We start from the raw sequence: 26,658 nt of genomic DNA, 5'->3' as shown, positions 1-26,658 counted from the left end.
GACATATTGTACCTCCATTTGAAGTGTAAGAAGATTCCTTTTCAGCAGAGTATACATGTGAGAGTTGGGAAGTGTAATGTATTGAAAATTGAATTGCGTGATATACATATACCAGCAGAGGGAATCTTAAATGAGAAAAAAATCAATGTTCTAACAACATGTGCAGTTCTGATTACAAATACATTTTGGTGAATCTTAATTTTCTTCCCAAGAACCTCACAGGAAATGATCTGGTAATATCAAATTTTATGACCAACATGATCTCTGGGTTAAGGGCTGGGGTGAACGTAATGTGACAAATACCTTTTTGTGGAATTGTCTTTGCATCATCCCTAGCACTACACTGAGGTAATGGTGGTGGGGAAGTTCATTAGGGTGAGGTGCCTTGAATACAAAGAATAGTCCTGATGTCCCAAGAGCCATTGTTATTGTTATGACCAAGCAGAAGTTAATTGCCATGCAAACAAAATCGCAAAGAGAAACTTGGCCTACTTACCATAATTCTATTATTTGTTGTATTTTGACCGCAAGATGGTAGGTTTACCAAAGTTGGAAGTTAAAAATTACAATAACATGTGGGATTTAAACATTATATCAGAGCATTTATTTCCAAATGAAAGAAAACATAAACACATAAGATTACATTTACACAGTTAAAATTAGTGTCACAGAAATTCCCCCTCAAAAACCTTCCGACTTGGTTATACTCACAAATGAGCACCCTTTTAGGGCACAATCTCTTATGCTTGACTATAAAAATCCAATAATATTACCACAAGGCAAACCCACTTCTGCAATAGGTAGGGAATATTATCGTACTTCTCATTCTCTGTTCCACTTTGTTATGGAAATTCAAGAAACTTCAAAATACCAGACTAATTTTTTGCAGCCTCATGATATTTCTGGCTCACCTCAGTGGTGGATTTCATTTTGCCTCTTCATAGTTCTCTTCTGAACACAGAATAGCATCCCAGGAGGACTCACGTGGCCACTCTCAACACAGCTCTCACATCTCTCCTGGAATATTTTTTCCTCTTTCATTTTTATTCCATTGTCTTTAATCCTTATTTGAAACTTAACTTTCCCAGGATATAACATTTTTCATGTTCTGTCTATTGACCCAACGTTCAGGTCAAATAAAATTTAATAATCTTGCCTTACTTATTTATGACCTTTTTCAAGTTGTAAACCTCTCTTACTCCCCTTTGAAATTTCACAATGGAAAATAAACCTTCTTTATCTCCTAATGCAAATTTCTACCCTCAGCTCAATGGTTTATAGAAAATTCAACTTGGCCATACTTACCTCAAGTGCATGTCTTTCACATCTATACCCTTGTGATGTCCTAAACATTGCAGCTCAACTGTCTTCCATTTAATTAAATTAGTTTTACACACATACACAGACACAACACAGCCACAAACCTATTTCACAGAATAACACAATAAACTCAAAAAATATATTTTAAAAATCTTTTGTCATAGCCAGCATATCAAGGAAATGGAATACATTAGACTGCTCCATCTCAAAAGTGATTTTGAGTGTGGGGTGGAGCATATTAAGGTGCGTAAGGAAATGCTAACACACACTGAATCAGACAGCATGTTCCTTCGATTGATTGCAATAGGCAGGGTGCAGGCTCTACTCAACCAGCCCATACTTGAAAACCCAAAACAAAATATCTAACGTTAGATTCTGAGATTGGACTGCACTTGCTGAACAGTTTTGAGTATACTAATAGCTATAACAATCAATCTAAATTAGTTGCGCTCCTAACATGGTTCATCTATGCATGCTAGAAGGGACACGTTCATAGGCATGTACCAATTCTCTGCAAACAAAAGAAGTATGTTCAAGCCTTGTGCATTTTTAAAAATTCTGTTCTCCATAGCCTTAGCCAACCAGTGTCAACTTGCCATCTAATCATAACTCCTTTCACCTGTGGTATCAATTATTACGATCATTTGAAATTTGGCATTCTTGCATTTGTCCTGATGAATGCAGTCACATCTCCCACAGGTTTTTGTTCCTCTGCACAGCATCAGTGGCTGGCAGCAGAGTCAAGGGCTATTCTCTGAGGACCTGGCTGATGAATCCTGAAAGAGCCCCTGTCCGTGACCCGCACCACTAACCCAAAATAAATCATTCCCACACTCAGAAACCTAGCCATCACATTTGACATCCTTTTCTCATCCTCTAACCTGGTCCTGAAGGTCTCCTGAAGGCCATTTAAAATTCAGGAAAGCGCATTACAGGTAAATGAAGATTTCAGATAAAGTGTTTGAATCAGAGAAATCAACAGATAAATAACATCATAAAACATTGTTAAAAACACCCGAATCCTCTTGTGCGACCATGTCTTTCTCATTCACTTCTGATTACTCCTATTATGTGATGCAATCCATGTGGCTTCAGCAGAGCTGGAGACAAGCTGCTCATTCCCCTGCTCTGAGAGTTGAGGTGTCTCCTGCTGACAGCCTCTGGGTTTGAAACCAGTGAGGACCCACCAAAGTGTTCCTCATCTGCACTGGTGCGGGGCTAACTGTCATTAGGGCAGGAACCAGCATGGGCTGACGAGAGGTGATGGAGTAAGGAATGAGTGGTGGGAGAGAAGAATTCCCACTGCATCTTTCCTCTCATGGCTTGCCTGCTGTCCAAGAGCTGCAGAGAACCTGGCTGCACTTCAGTGAGTCACTGAGCCACCTCGGTGAGGCTTTCCTCCTTCCTGTGTAATGTGACAGACTGAGTGTGCAGATCTTCAGTCATGACCAACCTGCACTCAATGACTTGCATTGTCTGATTCTCCATGCAGATGGTCACTCATGAAGGACACTAAGAGTAGGTCAGTTGAAGTAAAATTTTGCCTTTAGAGTGGAATTTAGCTGAGATCGTGAAATGTAATGTTAAACTTCACAAACCTCAGAAATTCTTGGCTTCATAAGTAGAGGCATAGAATATGAAAGCATGGTAGTTATAGTAAACCTTGTTAAACACAGGTTTGTCCTCAGCTGGAGTATTGCATCCATTTCTGAGCAACACATTTTACGAGGAATGTCAGTACCTTGGAGAAAGTACAGAAGCATTTACCAAAATGATAAGAGAGACAGGGGCCAGAATGTTACCATCCCGTCCGCCGCGGGAATCGGAGCGGGTGAGAGGTGGACCATGGAAATGTCCGTTGACCTCGGGCGGCATTTTCCAGTTTTGGGACGAGCGAAGCCGTAAAATCCCAGCCAAGGGATTTCAGTTCATGGGAAGATACTGGAGAACGTGAGACTGTTCTGCTTCAAATGGGGAGATTGAGGGAAGGCTTAATTAAGGTGTACAAAAGTATAATAAATAAGAAAGTGTTTCCACTGGCAGGAGAGTCAGTAAGAAGTTTAACAACACCAGGTTAAAGTCCAACAGGTTTATTTGGTAGCAAAAGCCACACAAGCTTTCGAGGCTCTGAGCCCCTTCTTCAGGTGAGTGGGAATTCTGTTCACAAACAGAACTTATAAGACACAGACTCAATTTACATGAATAATGGTTGGAATGCGAATACTTACAACTAATCCAGTCTTTAAGAAACAAAACAATGGGAGTGGAGAGAGCATCAAGACAGGCTAAAAAGATGTGTATTGTCTCCAGACAAGACAGCCAGTGAAACTCTGCAGGTCCACGCAACTGTGGGAGTTACAAATAGTGTGACATAAATTCTGATTCTAGGATCGCATGATAAAGACTCAGGAGGAAAAAAGCAGAAATATTTATGTGAAATAGTGTGACATAAACCCAATATCCCGGTTGAGGCCGTCCTTGTGTGTGCGGAACCTGGCTATCAGTTTCTGCTCCGCGACTCTGCGCTGTCGTGTGTCGCGAAGGCCGCCTTGGAGAACGCTTACCCGAATATCAGAGGCCGAATGCCCGTGACCGCTGAAGTGCTCCCCAACAGGAAGAGAACAGTCTTGCCTGGTGATTGTCGAGCGGTGTTCATTCATCCGTTGTCGCAGCGTCTGCATAGTTTCCCCAATGTACCATGCCTCGGGACATCCTTTCTTGCAGCGTATCAGGTAGACAACGTTGGCCGAGTTGCAAGAGTATGTACCGTGTACCTGGTGGATGGTGTTCTCACGTGAGATGATGGCATCTGTGTCGATGATCCGGCACGTCTTGCAGAGGTTGCTGTGGCAGGGTTGTGTGGTGTCTTGGTCACTGTTCTCCTGAAGGCTGGGTAGTTTGCTGCGGACAATGGTCTGTTTGAGGTTGTGCGGTTGTTTGAAGGCAAGAAGTGGGGGTGTGGGGATGGCCTTGGCGAGATGTTCGTCTTCATCAATGACATGTTGAAGGCTCCGGAGGAGATGCCGTAGCTTCTCCGCTCCGGGGAAGTACTGGACAACGAAGGGTACTCTGTCCACTGTGTCCCGTGTTTGTCTTCTGAGGAGGTCGGTGCGGTTTTTCGCTGTGGCGCGTTGGAACTGTTGATCAATGAGTCTAGCGCCATATCCTGTTCTTATGAGGGCATCTTTCAGCGTCTGGAGGTGTCTGTTGCGATCCTCCTCATCCGAGCAGATCCTGTGTATACGGAGGGCTTGTCCGTAGGGGATGGCTTCTTTAACGTGTTTAGGGTGGAAGCTGGAGAAGTGGAGCATCGTGAGGTTATCCGTGGGCTTGCGGTACAGTGAGGTGCTGAGGTGACCGTCCTTAATGGAGATGCGCGTGTCCAAGAATGCAACCGATTCCGGAGAGTAGTCTATGGTGAGCCTGATGGTGGGATGGAACTTGTTGATGTCATCATAGAGTTGTTTCAGTGATTCAGTAAAGATTCAGTGATTCAGTGATTCAGTAAAGAGTCAGTAAACAAGGATATAGATTCAAGATAATTGGCAAAAGAATTCGAGAGGAGGTGAGAATTATTTTAGGCAGCAATTTGTTCTGAGCTAGAATGCATTGCCTGAAAAAATGTGGTGGAAGCAGATTCAGTAGCAAATTTCAAATGGAATGAAATAAATACTTGAAAAGAAGACAAATTGCAGGGGTGTGAGGAAAGATCAGGGGAGTGAGGCTAATTGGATAGCCCTTTCAATGAGCTGGCACAGACACAGTGGGCCAAATGATCTTAATAATTGAACAATTCTAATGAAGCTTACACTTGCTATAATGAAGCTCATTTCATGCCTGAAATTACATATTACAAAATGCAGCCAGAGTAAAATGATTTCATTTCCAATGCTGCGAAGGGGCATTGTACACTCAGGCTTGCATCTTGACTTCTTTATCTACTATATCTAATATTCTTCAATTCAAAGGGTTGATTCCATGATATGGGGAGCAATTCTCCCAACCCGCTGCACTGCTCGAGTAGCGCAGCGGGCCGGGAGACATCAGCAGGGGCCGTTTCACGGGTTCCCGCTGGGTGTCACAACATCCGCACGTCTCCGGAGGTAAGTTTATCAGCCTAATCAGCTCTGTGTTGGAAATCAGCACAGAGCTGATTACAATGTGGAAATCAACATTTCCATCTGATTAGCGGGCCTGGGATTGAAGTCTCCAGGCCTGCTAGCATCTCCAACCCCCCCACCCCTCCCCCAGTCAGGAGTTGTTCACCCAGCAGGATTTACTCCTGCTCCCAATAATGGGGAACAGGTGACCCAACCCCACTCGAGGGAACAAAGGCCTTTGAGGCCCCCTGGGGAAGTTGGGGGTAAGGGGGCGATACCCCTTTGACAGTGCCGACATGACAGTGCCAGCCTGTTACTGCCCAAGGGGGTGAACTGGTACTGCCCAAGGGGCACCTTGGCACTGCCCACAGGCCATCGGGCAGTGCCAAGGGAATGGGGCCAGATGGGGTGCGGCCTATTGGAGGACAGGGCCTATTGGGGTGTGATCAGTAGGGGAGGGGTACATGCTGTCACTCTGCATTGGGGTCACTGGTAGAGAAGAGGGCGATTGGGGCTGGCTGTCCGGGTGAGGGGTGAGGTCAGGGTTGCCGGGGAGGGGCTCAGGGATAGTCATTGGAGGTGTGGGGCGGGTCAGGACTGTTGGGGGAGGGAGACCTCGGGGCTGGCCGATGGGAAGGTGGTGGGGCAGGAGTGGCGGGACTGTCAGGAGCGGAAACATCAGAATTGGCCCGTGGAGGAGGGTGATGGGGGTAGGGTCAGGACTGTCGGGGGGGGGGGCAGAGGGGAGACATCGGGGCTGGCCAGGGGTGGGGCGGGTGATGGGGGGGTGGGGGTATTGGGGCAGGCCCGGAGAGACCTGGGATGTCAACGATTTGGGGGTGGGCGATTGGAAGGCCAGCGATGGGGGGGGTCGCAGGGATGGCCAGCGATTGGGATGGCCAGCGATCTGGAGACCGGCAAGGTGGGGGTGGGGTGGGGTTGGGGTCACTGCGCATGCGCTGATCTCTGCGCTGACAGATCGGCATATGCACAGTGACCTGCTCAGTGCTATGCTGCTAGCCTCTCGGGCAGGAATGGGCCTTGCCCCCTGATTTCCAGAGTGAATCCTGCGTGGGCACTCTGTGATGCACAGAGTATCGGAGATTCATTCTGGAAATCACGCTGAAAATACAGAGGGATTTACTCCCATTTTCCTGCATGTTGGGGACTTAGAATTTCTTTTGGAGAATCCCGGCCATGGTGTTCTCAGCAGAACCTAAGATGCACTCCGTGAAAATGCTGCTCCCCACTGCTGGATCAAATGATCAGCCAGTTGTTTGTTGGTAAACCTGCTGAGTTTTTCCAGCACGTTCTGTTTTTATCCCTCCTGATTGCTACTCCAACCCCCTTCTGAATTGCAGTGTTTCCCAGTTTCCAGGGATTGTTTCCTATATTGGCCAATTATCTCCTCCCTAATCTGCTTCCACCCTGGCTGTGATCCGCTAACTCAGTGAAGACTGTGGATTTACCCGACACCTCCAGATCAGAATGGCTCAGTTATTCACTGTGTAAATTTACTGGATCCAATGAGACAGTGCACAGAACAAGACTTTAATGAAACAGTTCTGACAGTTCCTTTTCTGTGACTGACATGCTCAGCACCTCTTCTATATGTTCATCACCATCTCTGGATCTTGGATGTGACATTGGATCTCTTCATTGACTTATCGAAGCGAAGGCATTTTACCTGATTAGCTGAACTGTACATTAATTATCTAGATGCATGTATATGCTGAAAAATAAAATGTATTTGTTACATCTATGTATGGATTAATATTTGTACTTGCATAGGTGCAAATTTAGCATGGGTTCAACCAGTGAAATAGAATGATGAAGTGATGATAAGCTAATCATTGAGACAGTTAAAGGACTGTAATTAAATCTTTCACTATATGAGCAGTAATCATTAACATTTGGGTACATAACATGCATTCATTATACCTAATTGTATTCTGCAATGGAGTTTGACTCAATTTCCATATATTGGTTGTGAGGTTTAGAAAACTCCCAGAAAAAAGCAGTAAGATTTATTTGGAACCACAAGCTTTCAGAGCGCTGAGTGATTCACCTGATGAAGGAGCAGCGCTCCGAAAGCTCGTGATTCCAAATAAACCTGTTGGACTTTAACCTGGTGTTGTGAGATTTCTTACTGTGCTTAGCCCAGTCCAACGCCGGCATCTCCACATCAGAAAAAAACAGGAAAAACAAGCTTTTACACCTTTGCGCTTGGTGTTTTGTTGATCTCCCATAAAAGTCACAGCAAGATGGTCCATATAATTCTGTGTATACATGCAATTATATCTGTAACTATTAGTACTGACTGCATCCCCCCCCCTCCCCCCCCACCCCCAATCATTCACACTGATCCCTGACTACTCCCTGGCTAGCCAACTAACCCAGTTTACCATTTTTACAGCACTAGCTGTCATATTCTAAAGAAGGAATTTAAATGTCCCAAACCCCTGACACTTCTGACGACTCTATGAACCCCCTGACACACCTGACTGGCCTCCACCTTCCACTCCCCCAAGCCCCTGATTGCCCCATTGATCCAATTTGACCAGCCATCCAACCTGATCTGACTAATCCCCGACCCGACTCCATACCCCTTCAATCCAGCCTGACCCAACTACCCACAACCTACCTATCCACTCACCTACCTGCCACCTTAACCACCCCCACAACTACCCACCTGCCACCTCACTCATCTCACCTACCTATCCACATGCCACCCTATTCTCCTCATCCATCCCAACCACCTGCCATCCAATCCACCTCACCCATCTACCCACCTCACCTACCTACCATCCCATTCACCTATCATCCTAGCAACCCTGTCACCCTACCATCTACCGCCCTATCACCTTACCCATTTAACTTACACATTTACCTTCCCTCTGTAGTTTTTGGGACATTTAAATTCCTTCTTCAGAATATGACAGCTAGTGCTGTAAGAAGGGGATGTAGTTTCTATACAGATTCTCTGCATTGTTCCCTGTGAGATTTCCCGCACTGAGTTGCATGTGAAAGGTCTTCGATTGGAAGATCACTCAGAAAAATTGGAGGAAGCTATGTGTGTATTCTTTCATCTGATCAGAGTCAGAAAAAGGGGCCAAAATATTGCGCTCACCCCCTGGTCGATTCTGAGATGGGTAGAGGTGGGAGTGGGGGAGTGGTGGGGAGGGGGAAGAATGTGAAGAGTGTGAAATTTCATGGTGGTGTTTCCCTCTGGGATCCCACCTGCACCAACATGGTAGCCATTTTACAGTGGGGTGGGCAGGGCCTCTGACAGAAGACCACCTTTGCCCCAATTAAATTCCTTAAGCACCCAGCCTCAATATTTAGGCTGATGAGTGGATGACGACTCAGGGGGTGATTTGAGCAAGAAGGGAAAGGGAAGCCTCTATCAGATGTCCCCTTTCGCTTTAAGGGGGGTGCCCTCCTCTTGAGGCCCAATGACCTCTGGACCTTCCCCACCCCTCCCACCCCCAACCGGCTTACCCTCAAGACCCTGATCGCCCACCTCAAGATCCTCCAGGTGTTCCCTACCCTCTCCACCCTGGGGCACCTGCCATTTACTTGTCCTTCAGTTCCCATCACTTATTTCCAGGCAGCTCCCTGCATTTCCTCTTCTGGCCACTGCAGCACTCTGCCTGGAGGGAAGGCAGAGCTGCTGGCCAACCTGATTAGCTGAGAACACACCAAAATGGGACTTCATCCTATGTGGAGTGGCGATCCTGTCTTATGCTAATTAATGCTTATTGGAATGTGAAATGGCATCGGGGCTGCTGGACTGGGCAGGGATGTGTCCCCCACTGTCATTTCAGAGTCCTTGCCTACATGAAGATTCATGCCAGAGTTTCTGATCCTGGGCCCTTAATTAAAGTAGCCTTCACTGTTAGTATCAATTAGAAATAGATGTTCAAAGCAATGACTGAAAGTATATTAAGTTTTTATTGAAATTTATTCGGAGTTAATATTGATGAACTATTTTGCACGTGGGTAACTCACAAGTGCCTCAGTAAAGACATGAAAAATTGATATATCTCAATTATATTTTTCAGTTATGGCTGAGTTTCCATTGGTATGGCATTGGTGGTTGGCTCTAGGTAAGATTTTCAATTTAAATACAAATATTGTTCCAGCTATTAAAGGGGGTGCCCTCCTCTTGAGGTTCAATGACCTCTGGACCTTCCTCCCCCCCACCCGACTCCCCCTGGTCGATTCTGAGATGGGTAGGGGTGGGAGTGGGGGAGTCGGGGGGGAGGTGGGAGCAAAGAATGTGAAGAGTGTGAAATTTCATGGTGGTGTTTCCCTCTGGGATCACACCTGCACCAACTTGGTAGCCATTTTACAGTGGGGTGGGCAGGGCCTCTGACAGAAGACCACCTTTGCCCCAATTAAGGTCCTTAAGCACCCAGCCTCAATATTTAGGGTGATGAGTGGATGACGACTCAGGGGGTGATTTGAGCAAGAAGGGAAAGGGAAGCCTCTATCAGCTGTCCCCTTTTGCTTTAAGGGGGGTGCCCTCCTCTTGAGGCCCAATGACCTCTGGACCTCCCCCCCCCCCACCCCCACCCCCAACCGGCTTACCCCCAAGACCCTGATCGCCCACCTCAAGATCCTCCAGGTGTTCCCTACCCTTTCCACCCTGGGGCGCCTTCCATTTACTTGTCCTTCAGTTCCCATCACTCATAGCATTTATTAACAGGGGGTTGGAGTTTAAGAGTCGTGGGGTTATGCTGCAAATGTACAGGACCTTGGTGAGACCACATTTGGAATATTGTGTGCAGTTCTGGTCACTCACTATAAGAAGGATGTGGAAGCATTGGGAAGAGTGCAAAGGAGATTTACCAGGATGCTGCCTGGTTTGGAGGGTAGGTCTTATGAGGAAAGGTTGAGGGAGCTAGGGCTTTTCTCTTTAGAGCGGAGGAGGATGAGAAGCGACTTAATAGAGGTTTATAAGATGATGAGGGGGATAGATAGAGTGGACGTTCAGAGACTATTTCCTCGGGAGGATGTAGCTGTTACTAGGGGGCATAACTATAAGGTTCATGGTGGGAGATACAGGAAGGATGTCCGAGGGGCGGCACGGTAGCACAGTGGTTAGCACTGCTGCTTCACAGCTCCAGGGTCCCGGGTTCGATTCCCGGCTCGGGTCTCTGTCTGTGTGGAGTTTGCACATTCTCCTCGTGTCTGCGTGGGTTTCCTCCGGGTGCTCCGGTTTCCTCCCACAGTCCAAAGATGTGCGGGTTAGGTTGATTGGCCAGGTTAAAAAAAATTGCCCCTTAGAGTCCTGGGATGCGTAGGTTAGAGGGATTAGCGGGTAAAATATGTGGAGGTAGGGCCTGGGTGGGATTGTGGTCGGTGCAGACTCGATGGGCCGAATGGCTCCTTCTGCACTGTAGGGTTTCTATGATTTACTCAGAGAGTGGTTGGGGTGTGGAATAGACTGCCTGCTTTGATAGTGGAGTCGGACACTTTAGGAACTTTCAAGCGGTTATTGGACAGGCACATGGAGCACACCAGAATGATAGGGAGTGGGATCGCTTGATCTTGGTTTCGGACAAAGCTCGGCACAACATCAAGGGCTGAAGGGCTGTACTGTGCTGTACTGTTCTATGTTCTATGTTCTATTATATGAAATTAGTAAATCTTTCAATTTGCTTTGTCATCCCTGTCCAAAACTGATAATTCCCGCCAGGGACCCAGGTTCAATTCCAGCCTTGGGTGATTGTCTGTGTGGAGTTTACACATTCTCCCCGTGTCTGCGTGGGTTTCCTCCGGGTGCTCCGGTTTCCTTCCACAGTCCAAAGATGTGCAGGTTAGGTTGGTTAGCCATGCTAAATTGTCCCTAGTGTCAGGGGGATTGGCAGGGTAAACACATGGAATTACGGGGATAGGGCCTGGGGTGGGATTGTTGTTGGTGCACGCTCGATGGACTAAATAGCCTCCTTCTGCACTGTAGGGATCCTATGAATTCAAAGGTACACCTTTGCACATAGCACACAGACATTAAGATGTTTTCTCATTGGGCTGAACTCCTGGAACTTTTTGGGTTGACCAATAAATACATATCTTATTATCCTGTGGTTCTCAGCCCAGATTCAATCTGGTGCTGGAACCTCACAAAAGACAGGGCATAATAATTGTTAAAATTTAAAGGGATATCCCCACTTGTAGGTAAGTGAACATATACAGAGGGAAAAGCTTTTTATCAAGGCTGTCAATATTTCAAAAGTATATTTTATTTTTTCCAAGAGGCAAAAAACTGTATGTTTTTAATAATTGAGCCTTGTAATGGAGAACTCATCACCTTAGATTACAAAGCAGAGGTTCTGCTGCATCTGTTGGATGTGAAGAAAGTTGCTCCACTTGACAATCCTGGCATCCCTTCTCAAGCATTTAACTAGCCTGGCAGAGTGTGACAGCTAGATCCAATACTGTATTAACTTCCTACAACACTTGAGAACAAATGCAAAAGATAACACATCTTAAGAAAGATGCCAAAATATGATTTTTAAAAATGCATTTATAGGATGTGGGTGGGCATCGCTGGCTCGGCCAGCATTTATTGCCAATCCCTAATTGCCCTTCAGAAGGTGGTGGTGAGCAGCCTACTTGAACGACTGCAGTCCCTGGGGCGTAGGTACACTCATAGTGCTGTTAGGGAAGAAGTTTCAGGATTTGAACCCATCAACAGTGAAGGAACGGTGCTATATTTCCAAGATAGGATGGTGAATGACTTGGAGGGGAACCTCCAGATGGTGGTGTTTCCAAGTCTCTGCTGCCCTTGTCCTTCTAGATAGTCATGATCGTGTTTGGAAGGTGCTGCCTAAGTAACCTTGGTAAGTTCTTGCAGTGCATCTTGTAGATGGTACACACTGCTGCCACTATTCGTCGGTGGTGGAGAGATTGAATGTTTGTGGAAGGGGTAGCAATCTAGTAGGTTGCTTTGTTCTGGATGGTGTTGAGCTTTTTGAGTGTTGTTGGAATTGAACTCATCCAGCCAAGCAGCAAGTATTCCATTATGCTCCTGGCTTGTGCCTTGTCGATGGAGGACAGGCTTTGAGGGGGGTCAGGAGATGAATTACTTTCCATAGGATTCCTAGCCTTTGACCTGCTCTGATAGCCAGTCCAGTTCAATTGCTGGTCAATGGTAACCCCCAGGATGTTGAAACCACTTAGCACCTTAGAAATCTCTTCTATTGAATCATACATGGGGAGCAAGGATAGCATCCTTCATTGGCGTCTGCTTTCTTCCAATAACTAAACTGTAACCTGAAAAATAAAAAAAATCACCAAAATACGTGAAAACTAGCAAAAATCCTGTTGAGTTTAACAAATCATTTGATAATCTGACTGAACATATAAGTCCATAAGACATAATAGTAAGCCATTTGGCCCTTTGAGTCTGCTCCGCCATTTAGTGAGATCATGACTGATTTAATCTGATAATCCTCAACTCCACTTTCCCACCTTATATTCTGCAGTTGTGATATCTTAATTCACAGAAATTGCTCATTTTAGTACAACGGCAAAAGCACTTATTATGCAACAGCCATAATAATGGAGCCAACAAATCAAAACTTATAAATATATAAAGTTAACCTGCATTAAAAAGGAACAATATAATAAAAACTCCATTTAGCACTGCCAATGATTATTTAAACAAGGTATAATAATTTACAAAAATCCAAGGAAAAAGTGTTATAGGAAAGAACATTTGTAAAATAACTAAAGCATTGAAGTATTTAAATTTAAGCAATAAAGGAGCTAGAATGCAACTTAAAAGAAATTAACAAAATAGCTTTGCAGCAAAACCAGTCAAATATAAGTACAAGCGCACACATCAAACATGAACTATTGGACTCTGCCTGCCATTGCTTGTGTAATGTTGATAATTTGTTTGTGGTGTGTTGGGGGTGGGGGAGAGTGAAATCAAAAAAGAACCTTCACTTATGCAGTTGATATTGAAAAAGATGGGTAAATGTCTATGATTTGGCAGGTGGATGGAAAAAGCAATGATTATTACTAGCAGATCTCTTGTAACATCAAAATCAGTTAGAAGAGCATAACAGGGAAAATGTGATTGGGAGAGTGTTACAAGAAGCAAGTGAGGTGCAATGAGTGTGTGGTACATGTAAGAGTTTAGTATTATTGTACTGACAATAGAAAATCTCAGTGTCACACATGATAAGTAAGGCAAAATAACCTTAGAACTGAATCGGAAGAAGTAGGGACTAGGAAGTGACTAGGGGCACATTTATTTATTATTTTGAAGTTTGCTGCAAAAAAATATATATTTTTTGATTTACAATTTAAATTTTAAAATTTCAATTTGTTTCTTGTACTTTCCTTAAACTGATTTCCTGTCCCAAAATCTGCACGCAGTAGATGAGACTTTTGGTTTAAGAGCAGCCAAGGAGATTTCAGCAGCTCTATCGATGGACTCGAGTCTACAACTACAATATGATGGCATGTTGGCATGTAACTTTTTATTTTAAATGTTGGCTTGAAAGTGTGACGTAAAGCGATGCTTACGTGCAAAATAATTTGACTGGCTTTCTTCCCTCTGGAGAGACTGGGCATGCAGAGTATGCTTGAAGTGCACTATGCCTGTCCATGCCCCTTTGGCTATGACTCACTGCTGGTCTATCAGCCACCTCCTCACTTCCCCGCAATCCCTTGCTACATAAACATCAAAATCAGCCCTTTATTACTATTTAAAGTAATATTCAAGTAGCCATGAAGTGCAAAAACTAAAAATCAGTGACTCTTTCGTTAAAATGTTAAATGTTCAATAGGAAGTTAATTTACTTTTTTTTCTATATTCTTACACGGGATGAGGGTGTCACTGGCAAGGCCAGCATTTGTTGCCCATCCCTAATTGCCCTCGAACTGAGTGGATTATGTCATTTCCGAGGGTAGTTAAGAGTCAGTCTGTGGGTGTGGAGTCACATGTAGGCCAGACTGGGTAAGGATAACAAATTTCCTTCCCTTAAGGGCTTTAATGATAGCTGTTATGGCCGCCATTACTGATTTATTACCTGAATGTAAATTCCACCAGCTGCAATGAGTGCCGCTACAGTGTTAGCCTGGACATGCAGATTACCAGTCCAGTGATATTACCACTTTACCACAATCACCCCTATTCCATAAACAGGATAGATGAGAGTTGAATAGTACCATCTTGTGGTGCAGTTATGTAATGTTTATTGTGAAGCTGTAGTTAGTGTGAATTGTGGACAGATTTTAAAAATTGAAATACTTATTTTTGCTTACTATTTTATTTCTGTTCTTTCAAGTATATTTTAAAATGTCTGTATCAGGTTTTTTAAAAAAAATTTTACAGTTGAGATGTTCTTCTTGTTCATGAAGGAGCACCTCCCCAATAAAGGAGATTTACAATCACATCCCATGAAGAAAACCTCAGTTCATTATGTTGGTAACACTAAAAGGGGGGTATTATCTCATCCTGGGAGTAGGTCCATTGGTGGTACAGGAACATAGAGTTCCACCACTGTGGAGGTGTGCCGAATCTTCTGACCTCATTAATTATGAAACTGGGTGTTTTGTGCAATATTCCATAGCAGAGCAAGCCTGATGGCACGTAGTCCGCCATCCTATCTGGGCACCCTATGGAAAAGGTGCCCAACATCACTGACCCACTGTTGAAGAAAGAAGATGGACCTCCTGAAAATGAAGATGGATCTCCAAGAGCACTGAGAGGCTGGAAGATGGACTCCTCCAGGACACTGAATCTGGATAGTCCACCTGCAGGTGCTCTCCCCACCTGCTGTTGTGGTGTTCCACGGTCCAGGGTTGCCTGCCCCCTCCATCCTTGACATCTGGATACCATGTTGTTCCAGGTATGTTTTTGTGCCAGCGTGTACCACTGACACTGCGGAGAATCGGGTGTGGGTGGTTGAGCTTTCATCTACATCCCATTAACAGGATGCAAATGAGTTTTATGCCAGCCTCCAGTGGGTTTCCCGATTCACCATGACAGGCACCAGCAGAAGATACCATGAGAAATTCACACAGGAATAAAACCGATTTTAGAGTCTTTTGACAAATTCTTCCCCCCACCCTCCGTTTGAATGGAAGGAGCATGGGAGAATTCCACCGTAGTCTGACCTCCAACTTCAAAAAAGCAAAACAATCTCTTCATCAAAGAAAGAGCACATTGTAACGCTATTATACTTATTTATGAATTTCTCCCTCCTTTGGAGTCACAGAATCACAGATTATTACAGTGCAGCAGAAGCCCTCCGGCCCATCGAGTCTGCACCGAAGCATGAAATGCCCTGACCTGCCCACCTAATCCCACTTGCCAGTGCTTGGCCCATAGCCTTGAATGTTATGGCGTGCCAAGTACTCATCCAGGTACTTTGTAAAGGATGTGAGGCATCCCGCCTCCACCACCCTCCTAAGCAGCGCATTCCAGACCGTCACCGCCCTCTGAGTAAAATAATTTCTCCTCACATCCCCCTCAACCTCCCACCCCTCACTTTTAACTTGTGTCCCCTCGAAACTGACCCTTCAACTAAGGGGAACAGCTGCTCACTATCCACTCTGTCCATGCCCTTCATAATCTTGAACACTTCTATCAGGTCGCCCCGCAGTCTTTTCTGCTCCAACGAAAACAACCCAAGCCTATCCAACCTCTCTTCATAACTTAAATATTCCATCCCAGGCAGCATCCTGGTAAATCTCCTCTGCACCTCCTCCAATGTGTTCACGTCCTTCCACTAATGTGGTGACCAGAACTGCACACAGTGCTCCAACTGTGGCCTCACCAAACTTCTATACAACCCATCATGACCTCTCTGCTTTTGTTATCTATACCCCGATTGATAAAGGCAAGTGTGCCATGTGCCTTTTTCACCACCCTATTAACCTGCCTTTCTGCCTTCAGAGATCAATGGACAAACACGCCAAGGTCCCTTTGTTCTTTGGAACTTCCCAGCGTCAGACCTTTCACAGTAAATTTCCTTGTCAAATTACTCCTTCCAAAGCACATCACCTCACACTTTTCAGGGTTAAATTCCATCTGCCACTTATCTGCCCATTTGACTATCTCATCTATGTCTTCCTATAACCCAAGACACTCAACTTCACTGTTAATCACCTGACCAATCTTTGTACCATCGGCAAACTTACTAATCCTACCCCCCACATAGTCACCTATGTCATTTATACAAATGACGAACAATAGGGGGCCTAGCACAGATCCCTGTGGTACGCCACTGGTCATTGGCCTCCAGTCACTAAAGCAGCTGTCTGTCACCACCCTCCAACTCCTACTGCTAAGCCAATTATGAATTCACCTTGTCAGATCACCCTGTATCCCACATGCATTAGCCTTCTCAATAAGTCTCCCATGTGGGATTTTGCCAAAGGCTTTGCTGAAATCCATGTAAACTACATCAACCGCATTACCCTCATCCACACACTTCGTTACATGCCCAGAAAATCCAATCACTTACTCATATTATGATACATTGTTCTGACTATCAACAGCCACCCAATTCCTTGCACATTCTTCTTAAGTGACAATGGCAATTCAACTACAGGGAACAGCATAGCTCAGTTCAATGCCATCCTCAGTCAGCATCCACACATGTACACATGGACTCACTAAATTGTGACCAATGGAAGTCTCAGCTAATTCTCCCTCACTGTTATGGAGACACAGGAGCCAAACACAGCACAGCTACCACTTCCCAAACCAATATTAACTAACTGAACAAATGCCAGTGGTTACTTCTAGGACTTTCATTGTAAGGCCCAATAGCCCATAATACATCTCTGTGGATGAAATTGCAATCTAACTTCATGGGATGGCTGGAAAATTGCTCAGGAAATAGAGACGGTGAATTGATAAAAAATGGAAATCCATGGATAGGGGGAACTGAATCCCCATTAATGAGATCTGAGATACTTGACTCTCTCTGCTTCTCCCTCTTACTCACACATATGAGCTGGGCGAGGGAATAAAAAGTAATGTGTTCCTCTTTACTCAGGACACAGAAATACTGAACTGTGAAAAAGAGAACTGAAAACTCGCAGTGAATGTAGATAAATTATGAGAATGAAAAGAATTATGACAATTGCAGTTTAATGTAGCAGGTACAAGGCAGAAAACTTTATTCATAAATTCAGAACTAGGACTGCTCAATGACATTTCCATGGCTTTCAACTCCATTTGCGGCTACTCTGGTCATAGAATAGCTCATGACAGCCTATAGCAGAACTTGGACAACTTACAACCCTTGTTTGTATGATGACTTCTGCCGCTGCTTCCACTACTATACCGACTACAACTTGTATTTCTGTTGTGTATTTCTGTAATAAGATGTCCCAAGGTGCTTCACAGGATCGTTGAATACTAAATATGACACCAAGCCACATGGAGAAATTAGGTCAGATGACAAAAGCTTAAAAAAAGAGATAGGTCTTAATGAGTTTCTTAAAGCAGCTAAGTGAGGTAAAGATGTGGACAGGTGTAAAGAGGGTATTCTAGAGCTTCGAGGCAACTGAAGGCATGGCCACCAGTAGTGGGGTGACTAAAATCCAGGATGCTCTCGAGGTCCTAATTGGAGGAAAGCAGGTATCTCAGAGGATAGTGAGGGGATTACAGAGTTAAGGAAGAGATTTAAAAATAAGATGAACATTTTATAATCTCAAGTTGCTTGAGTAGGAGCCAATGCAGGTCAGAGAGCACTGGGGGTTGCAGAACAGAACTTTGATTAAATTAAGATGTGGGTTTTGGATGACTTCAAGTTTACAGAAGGTACCAGGAGTCTGTTGGAATAGTTGTATTGCGTGGTAACAAATGAGGATTTCATCAGCAAAGGAGCCGAGACAGGCAAAGTTGGGTCATGTTACGGAGGTGGAAAAAGCAGTCTTAGTGATGGTGTAAATATGACATTGGAAGATCATCTCAGGGTCACATGCTGCAAACAGTCTGGCTTAATCTCAAACTGTTGCCACAGAGGTGGGTGGAATCAGTAGCCACGAAAAAGAGTTTGGAGTGGAGACTGAAAATAATGGTTTTATTTTCATCTAGATGTAATTGAAAGTAATTTCTAGTCATCCAATACTGGGTGATGGATAATGAGTGTCTTAAAGGAGCCAAGTGAGGTAAGCATGTGGAGAGGTGTAAGGAGGGCATTCCGAGCTCAGAGCCTAGGCAACTGAAGGCATGGCCACCTGTGGGCTCTGATAATTTAGCAGCAGAGGAGACGTGGGAGGTGTTGGTGAAGTAGAGCTGGGTGTTCTCAGTGTACATGTGAAAACTAACACTGTGCTTTCGGATGATGCCACTTAGGATCAGCATGAAGATGAGAAATAGGAGTGGGCCGAGGATAGATCCCTGAGGAATACAAGTGGATATAGTGGGGGAGCTGAAAGGGAAGCCATTGCAAGTGATTCCCTGGGTATGGATGGATAGGTAAAAATGGAACTAGGCAAGTGCAATCCCACCCAGCTGGACAGCAGTTAAGAGGCATTTGTGGAGGATGGTGTGGTCAGCCATATTAAATGCTGCAGACAGGTCAAGCAGGATGAGGAGGGAAGTTTACCTTTGTCACAGTCACATATTTTGTAGACAACATTCAAAGAAAAAAAGAAATAAGCATATTTATGTAATGCATTTCATGACCACAGAGTGTCCCAAAGTGCTTCACAGCAAATAAACTACTTTTGGAGTGTAATTGCTATTAAAATGAAGGAAACATGGTGGCACTGTGGTCAGCACTGCTGCCTCACACCGCCAGGGTCCTGGGTTCAAATCCATCCTCAGGTGACTGTCTGTGTGGAGTTTGCACGTTCTCCCCTTGGTCTGTGTGGGTTTCCTCCACAGTCCAAAGATGGTCAGGTGGATTGGCCATGCTAAATTACCCCTTAGTGTCCAGAGATTTGTAGGTTAGGTGGATTAGCCATGGTAAATGTGCAGGGTCACGAGGATAGGGCAGGAATTGAGCCTGGGTAAGATGCTCTTTTGGAGAGTCTGTGAGACGCGATAGGCCAAATGGCCTCTTTCTGCACTGCAGGAACTCCATGGTTCTATAACTTGCACACAGCAAGCTCCAACAAACAGCAATATGATAATGACCAGATAAACAATTTTGAATTGTTATTGAGGGATAAATATTGGTCAGAACATGGACCAGAATTTTACATTCCTACACCTCACCACTCACCTGGGTGGTTGTAGCCACAATAATACTTATACTGTTTAACACCATTAAGGTCAATGCAGTTGATTAGGGCTTCAGCCACTGAATTCAATATCACAGACACACTGTGCTGAAGTAAGCAGTCTAAACAGGATGCACTATAGTAATGTATCTAATTTATATCTCATTTTGAAAATTTTAAAAAACATTTTACATGATTTTTATCTGAAACATGCTAGGTGTGTGTGCTAATTAAGCTGTGCCCCAAGGTATGGTGCTCTGCATGCTGGAGCATCAAACCACAATGCTGCGGAGCTGGAGAATATTGCCTTCTTTCCACAGCTCCTCACTACACAATACCCCTGCCACCGCCATCCCATCACCTCCATTCAATTGACTATCTCCATGTGAATGGGGAATGGAGGTCAATCCAGGAACGAGGACAACTTGCTTTGGCAGTTGGTTGCCCGTATAGACTATTGTGGCTAAACTCCTACTAGTTCTGTAGGCTGGGCTGATGCTGAGGAATAAATATATGGGGATACATTGTCAAAGAGTAGTGAGCCGCCAGTGTTATCTTCAAGGCACAGAAGGGCTTATGTTCACCTGAACTGGGCCAATTATAATTCTTGCACCTGTAATGGCTCCAGCAGCTGATAAATGTGTCGCTGTTTTCTCTTTGACAGTGCACTGATCCTGCAATTTAAAACCAAATATAGGAGATGATTTGAGGCAATGATCCCTTTTGACATCCCACATTAAACACTCACATATCATGTATGACATGGCGAGACGAGCTAGCCTGGTCAGGTATATTCCAGTCTCAGTGTCAGTATAGTATGCCCTGCTACAACAGCTCAATGTTCAATTTCTTAAATAATGAGTCATACTTCAGACCTCTAAGTAAGATTACAAACTAATTATTTCAGTGTACTCCATTAATGGAATGCAGTATGTATGTTTCAAATTCCATGATAAGATTAAAATCATTGAAACCTTCAGTAAGTGCAGTATGTACCTGGCTGAAATTCTCCCTTGTTATGGCTTTGTCTGAGTCATGATTGCTAACCGTCCATCGACCGGTTAGATTCAGCATCATGATTTCTTTTTAAACCAAGTTTTGTGTGCCTGTTTCATAGTTGAAAATTGTTAACTTCAATTTGAACAGGTCACAAGCTGTTGGTTTATTCTGTCTTCAGTAAGGCAGTAGGCTTTGCTATCATTTAGAACAGCTGTCAATTGGAGGCAGCATGGTGGCACAGTGGTTCGCACTGCTGCCTCACTGCGCCAGGGACTCGGGTGATTGGCCATGTTAAATTTCCCCTTAATGTCAGGGAGATTTGCAGGGTAAATACGTAGGGTTACAGGGATGGGTCTGGGTGGGATTGTTGTCGGTGCAGGCTTGATGGGCCAAACAGCCTCCTTCTGCACTGTAGGGATTTTAAATTGAAATAATTGTGAACATGGTGGGTTAGAGGGAATAGATAAGCAATGGGATTTAAGGGATAGATAGCTGAGAAAAATTAGTTTTTAAGTGGAAGAAATAAGCAAACAGGTGTCAGGCTTGTTAACTTTAGAGTTTAGAATCTAAAGACAACAAAGTATTATGAAATTCTGTCTCGGTTAGGGGAGAACTCAGTTTCACACATTCCCTTTTATTTTTGGGTTTCCCATCTTAGGAAGTATACACTGGCCTTGGAGACTGATCTGTATTCAGGAACTGGGTTACTTGGATTATATTTCCTGGAGATGAGGACTTTATGTGGTAAGCGGATTAAGCTGTTCAATAAAATGAAGGTACCTGCTAAGGGAGATAGGGAACAACTGGGGGGAAAAAAACAGAAAATGGTGAAAACACTCAACTGTGGAGAGAGAAACAGAGTTAATGGGCAAGATTACAACTCACTCAAGGTTCATCTATTTGCATAGAGTTAAAATAGGACCTGTTGAGTGGGATTTTCCACCCCCTCGCCCCATGTAGGCAGCCCAACATTGGGGTTTCCCGTTCTATGCACCCCTGCCACCAGGAAACACGTGGCGGGATCTTGCCGCCGTAGAAGATCCTGCCGGCAAGAACAGCCAGAAAATTCCACCCATTGTTTACGTTAATTTCTGCCAATTCCAACAATATAATAACAATCAATCGACATTAGTTTATATTGCAATTTTAACTATTTCCAATTAAAAACATCTAATACATTTTCTTTCTGATCTCTACTGGCAAAAATAAATTGGAATGTAGGATTTCTTCAGGCAAGTTTACTTTTACAGAAGGGAATGATACTACTAGAATGTTGCTATTGTAATTGATAACGTATTGTGTTTCCAAACAGGCAGAGTCAAGGCAAAAGAACACACACATACTGAGCAAAATGTGGCTAGGGGAAGTTGGGATGCTGTGCAGCCTTGGAACTAGTTGCTAGACTCTGATAGAGAAGGAATGACTTGTTAGATTGAAGCAATCCAGGCAGATGGACATGGCAATGTATCATCTCCTTCAGCATGAACAGCAAACTTTCATTGAACTCTGACCTCCTACAGCTCTTGTTATGAGTGCAAGGTTTTATAAAATGGTTATGTTTTTGACTGTATTTTAAATTCAAGATAAAATGGAGTACTGAACAGAGAAATATGTGGTCTGCTATGAGCTCTGTCTAACAAGAAACCTCTGTGGCTTGGTTACCTTGCAGACCCGGGGCCCAGGTTGAGACTCACTGAGAATAAAGGTGCAAGATGTTCACACCAAAGGCATGAATTTTCTGTCTGAGTTTTTAGTCAGAAAAAGAGACAAAGTGAGAGAGAGCGACAGCTCTCAGAGACAAAAGGCTGCGACCAACATGGTTAGCAGAATGTGAAAGGGAGGACAGTCTCAAGTTGAAGAGATGCATACCATGGAAATCTAAAGACACTTAAAGATTTGTTCTAGCATGACCAGGAAAAGGAATTTCTGGTAGTTGATTTGGGAATTTATCAAAAACCTTATAATGGTCATGGGACATTGCAACTCATTGAATTGAAGAGAACTTAACCCACTGGAAGCTGGGAGTGACTGTGGATGGTTTTCTATGAAGACTGTATTCCTGTGGAGAAAGTGCTGTTTCAATTTACACATGTAGAGTGGGATTATTGGTTATGTTAAGTCATTAATAAGGGTAATTGTTTCTGTAGTTGGAGTATTAGCACACCAACCACATCTGCCAACCTCCACCTCCCCCACCCACCCCAGCCTGGGAGACCATTGCCCAGGTGGTCAGCGCGACTAGCAACCTCGCCAGAAGTATCATGCAGTGCAGGAAGCAGATGAATGATCTCATCCTCTCCACCAGGGTAAGTCCTCTCTCAATTCCCTCCATTATTAAACTCTTAGCATTGCATCATGTACTCAAACAGCAATGCTTTTCACAGATCTCACACATCCATTAATGTGGGACACTTATCAACCCTCATTCTCTCATAGACATTTTCACATCACCACCATCCCATCTGTCATCTTGCTCACACTCCATTCTCTAGTCCTTCTGTGGAAGATTCATCTCTTTACACAGCCAAATTGTGAAAAGCACAGCAAACTGATCATGCAGGAACCCTCTCCAGTGCATATTGCAGAGAACCACCTGAGCGGTCCACACATATGAATCGAGACCCTGGTGAAGCAAGGAGTCAGGAAAAGCAAGAGGCCAGGGAGCAAGGCCTGGGGAAAGCAAGGATCTGAAGAGCAGGATCTGGGGGTAGCAAATGTTATGGTTCAGGTCAGAAACTCCAAAGCATTTTATGGAGCCCGCCTGGATCATAAGTTTTGCATCTTGAATTTGGATAGGATAAGCATGATATGTTTCACTGCAGGTATGATTCAAATGACCCACTAGGGAATTTTTATCAAACAAAGTTTATTTAAGAATATAGTTAACGTGTATAATAAGAACATTAGCAAGAACTCTTATCAATTACAAATAAGAAACAAAACAACCACTTTAATGTATAACCCTTAACAAATCTATCGAATGTATTCCAATCAAACCAATCCCATAGATAAAAGACCCTTTTCACAGGTTTAACACTGCAAAGACCAATGCTCACGTGATACTGGACGTGAGTCCTTTGGATGAAGTCTGCAGTTCTCTGGATAGATTCAGAACAGGTTGAAGTCAGAACAGTTTCAGGGACTCTAGGCAGTCACCAACAGCAGATTCCCCCTTCAGAAAGGCAAGATCTTACTTTCAGATAACCAGCAGAATTTCCAAAACCATGGAGAGAGAGAGACTTCTTTTCAGTTTGCTGTCCCTTCTAAAACTCAACTCCAACTGCAGCCAAACAGAAAATTAAACCTTAAACTTACTGGAAAGAAAAGAAAAACCATCCAAAAACACATGACAATCCTCCTAACAATGCAGGATCGTAAAACAACCCAGAGTTAAAATAAACAGGCCCCATTTAAGCTATTGATGGAGCAATAAAAAGACCCCTCATAGATACTTGGCAGCAATGAAACCAAACTGAAAAAGATCTACTTACAACTGCAGAGAACAGGAGTTTTTAAAAAAACCTTACTTAACTCCACACAAGGAGCCAGAGAGTGGGACCTGGGGGAAGAAAGGAACCTGTGTGACCAATTGGGCCATTACATTAGAAGATTCCTGCTGAGTGGCTGGAGGATCTTTTGTCACCACTGGATGACAATTGTCTCAGGGTAAGGAGCCAATCATTCAGGACTGAAATGAGGAGAAATTATTTCACTGAAAGTTTGTGAATCTTTAGAATTCTCACTCCAGAGGGTTCTCGAAGCTTCCATTGTTAAATGCAGAATGGAATTATGAGATATAGGGAGCCAAGAGGAAAATGGAATTGAAGGCCAGGATCAACCATGATCAAATTGAATGGCGGAGCAGGTTATACAGACTGTATAGTCTGTTCCTGCTCTTATTTCTTGTGTTCTTGTATTATCTTTTCACAAAATTGACCATCATTTTGTAACTGTAAACAAGAGATCAGAACACAGGTCACTTCCTGCTAAATTATCCTTTGTGGCCTTTGGAAAGAATGTGTTTGTGCTTTTTAGATACTGTTTCATTTAATATGGCTGAGTCAGCTAAAGATATGTTTGAGGTCATTGTTGAATTCTCAGAGGATGAATATGACCTTTAACTCTGAGTACTTTCAGTTTAGAATGCACATCTGAGCAAAAATAGAATTATAAATCATCCTAGGTCGTATCAATGGAGTCACCCATTGATGTGACATTTTATTGGTGAGTACAATTTAACGTATGCAATGCCAGATGTAACACAAATATTAAAACCATGTCATAGGAAAACATGATGGGCACAAAATTCAGTGCTTCAGTGCACATTTTCTTGGTGCTACAAGTGCCGTTTTGACTCAAAAATGGAATCTGCAGTGCACGTGCAGACTTGGTGGGGTTGTTGGCACCCATGCAGTGAGGATCTGCTGGAGGTATAAAGCGTATGCAAATCTTGATGTCAGTCAGCGTGTACCGCTGAATTGGCACCACTTTGGAGGTCCACACTCAAACTACCACCCTTCCCTAAACACCAGCCAAACACATATTCAGCAGCAGAGAAGCCACTTAGAGGGAATATCAACAAATTGCAGGTTAGTTGTAAAAGTGTTCACTGGTTCTCAAAGTTGTTTAACATTGCTGACATCTACAGGGAGTGGTGTGGCACATGCTGAAGGACTTTGTTCTGACTTCAAAGATTCTGTACACACTGTGTTCTGTGACATGGGTGCTATAGTTTGCATTCGCCTTGGTCTACACTGCAGCACAGGAAAAATGAGCAGTTGTGACACAGAGCAGGAAAAACTGCTGGAGATGAGAAGGGGAAGAGGAGAGGGGTTGAATGGCTCTCAGCAGGAGGAGAGGATGCAAATGCACAGGGTATCCAATGATCTTACCTGACTTCTGCAGTTCGCCATCCACTATTGCCTGAGAGGGATCACTGAGCCTCTGTATTCCAAGAGAGATGAATATGTCTTGGAAGAGAGTGCACATGACTTCACAAAGATTGCAGTCTTCCCCATGATAGAGGGTGCCATTAACTGCATGCACGTTGCTTTGTGGGCAGCACATGTCAACCCTGAGATGTACCACAATTGAAAGGAATACACTTCCTAATATCCAGCTGGTGTGCGACCACACATTAAATATCATGCAGTACCCTGGCAGTATTCATGATGCTTCCACTCTGCAGTACTCTGCTGTACCATCTGCATTTGTGATTCCACAGAAAATCAGAGGTTAGCTACTGGGTAATAAGGTTTATTCTTTTAGGTTAGGGTTCATGACATGACGTCAGTGTGCAGCTTACGCACAGCATGCACAGAATGAAGCCCAAACTGCCATACAAAATGTGATGGAGTAGCTCATTGGGGTGCTTAAACAGCACTTCTGCTGTTTGACGCACACTGAAGCAGTCCTGTAGTATTTTGTAGAGCTCATGTCAAGATTTCTGATGATCTCCTGAAAGCTGCACAACTTCATCATCATGAGGGCCCAGCCCTTGCCACCAACTATATGACAAGGAGCTGAACCACAGGAGGGAGAAGAGGGGAAGACACCAGCCCTTTTCTGGACAGTAATATGGACAGCAAAATGCTCCTGATGTTGGATATTTGAAATGAAAACCAAAGTTGATGACAATGCTAAACAAATCAGGAAGCATCTGTGGAGAGAGGAACAGAATTAAGGTTTCAGGTCAATGGGCCCTCTTTTACCATTTTTGATTCTAAGTGTTGGCAGACTTGAAACTGGGAGTGTTTCAGATCTGACTTTTAGACCCGTCCTCAGGCGCCCCCATACACACTCTGCCTGAAAAAATAGCAGCGATTCCGAATCGCGCTGCACAAGCCTGTGGGCGGGGCTTAACACACCTTAAATCCTGCAGCTCCGATCGGCGCCTCCAGCTGCGCATGCGCAGAAAAAAAATGATAGAATGTGTCTCCCCTGCCACATCCCTCCAGGGCCGGATAGTCCCCCCACGCCCCCACCCCCTCCTCCCCCCCCCTCCCCCTACCCCCTCCCCCCCCCACCCCCT

General features: G+C 44.2%; 1 protein-coding gene across 1 annotated transcript in view; it reads left to right on the top strand.

Moving 5' to 3' along the window:
* The window catches only part of tmem244 (transmembrane protein 244), a 64,638-nt gene extending 39,890 nt beyond the window's left edge, over positions 1–24,748 (top strand). The window contains exons 5-6 of the mRNA XM_078213559.1: positions 9,485–9,529; positions 24,663–24,748. Coding sequence (XP_078069685.1) covers positions 9,485–9,529; positions 24,663–24,748 — 131 coding nt within the window. The remainder of the gene's footprint in view (positions 1–9,484; positions 9,530–24,662) is intronic.
* The last annotated feature ends 1,910 nt before the right edge of the window (positions 24,749–26,658 follow it).

The sequence above is a fragment of the Mustelus asterias genome, chromosome 5 (genome assembly GCF_964213995.1).
Source record: "Mustelus asterias chromosome 5, sMusAst1.hap1.1, whole genome shotgun sequence".
Taxonomy (NCBI): Eukaryota; Metazoa; Chordata; class Chondrichthyes; order Carcharhiniformes; family Triakidae; genus Mustelus; species Mustelus asterias.
This window is presented reverse-complemented; position numbering and strand designations above follow the sequence as displayed.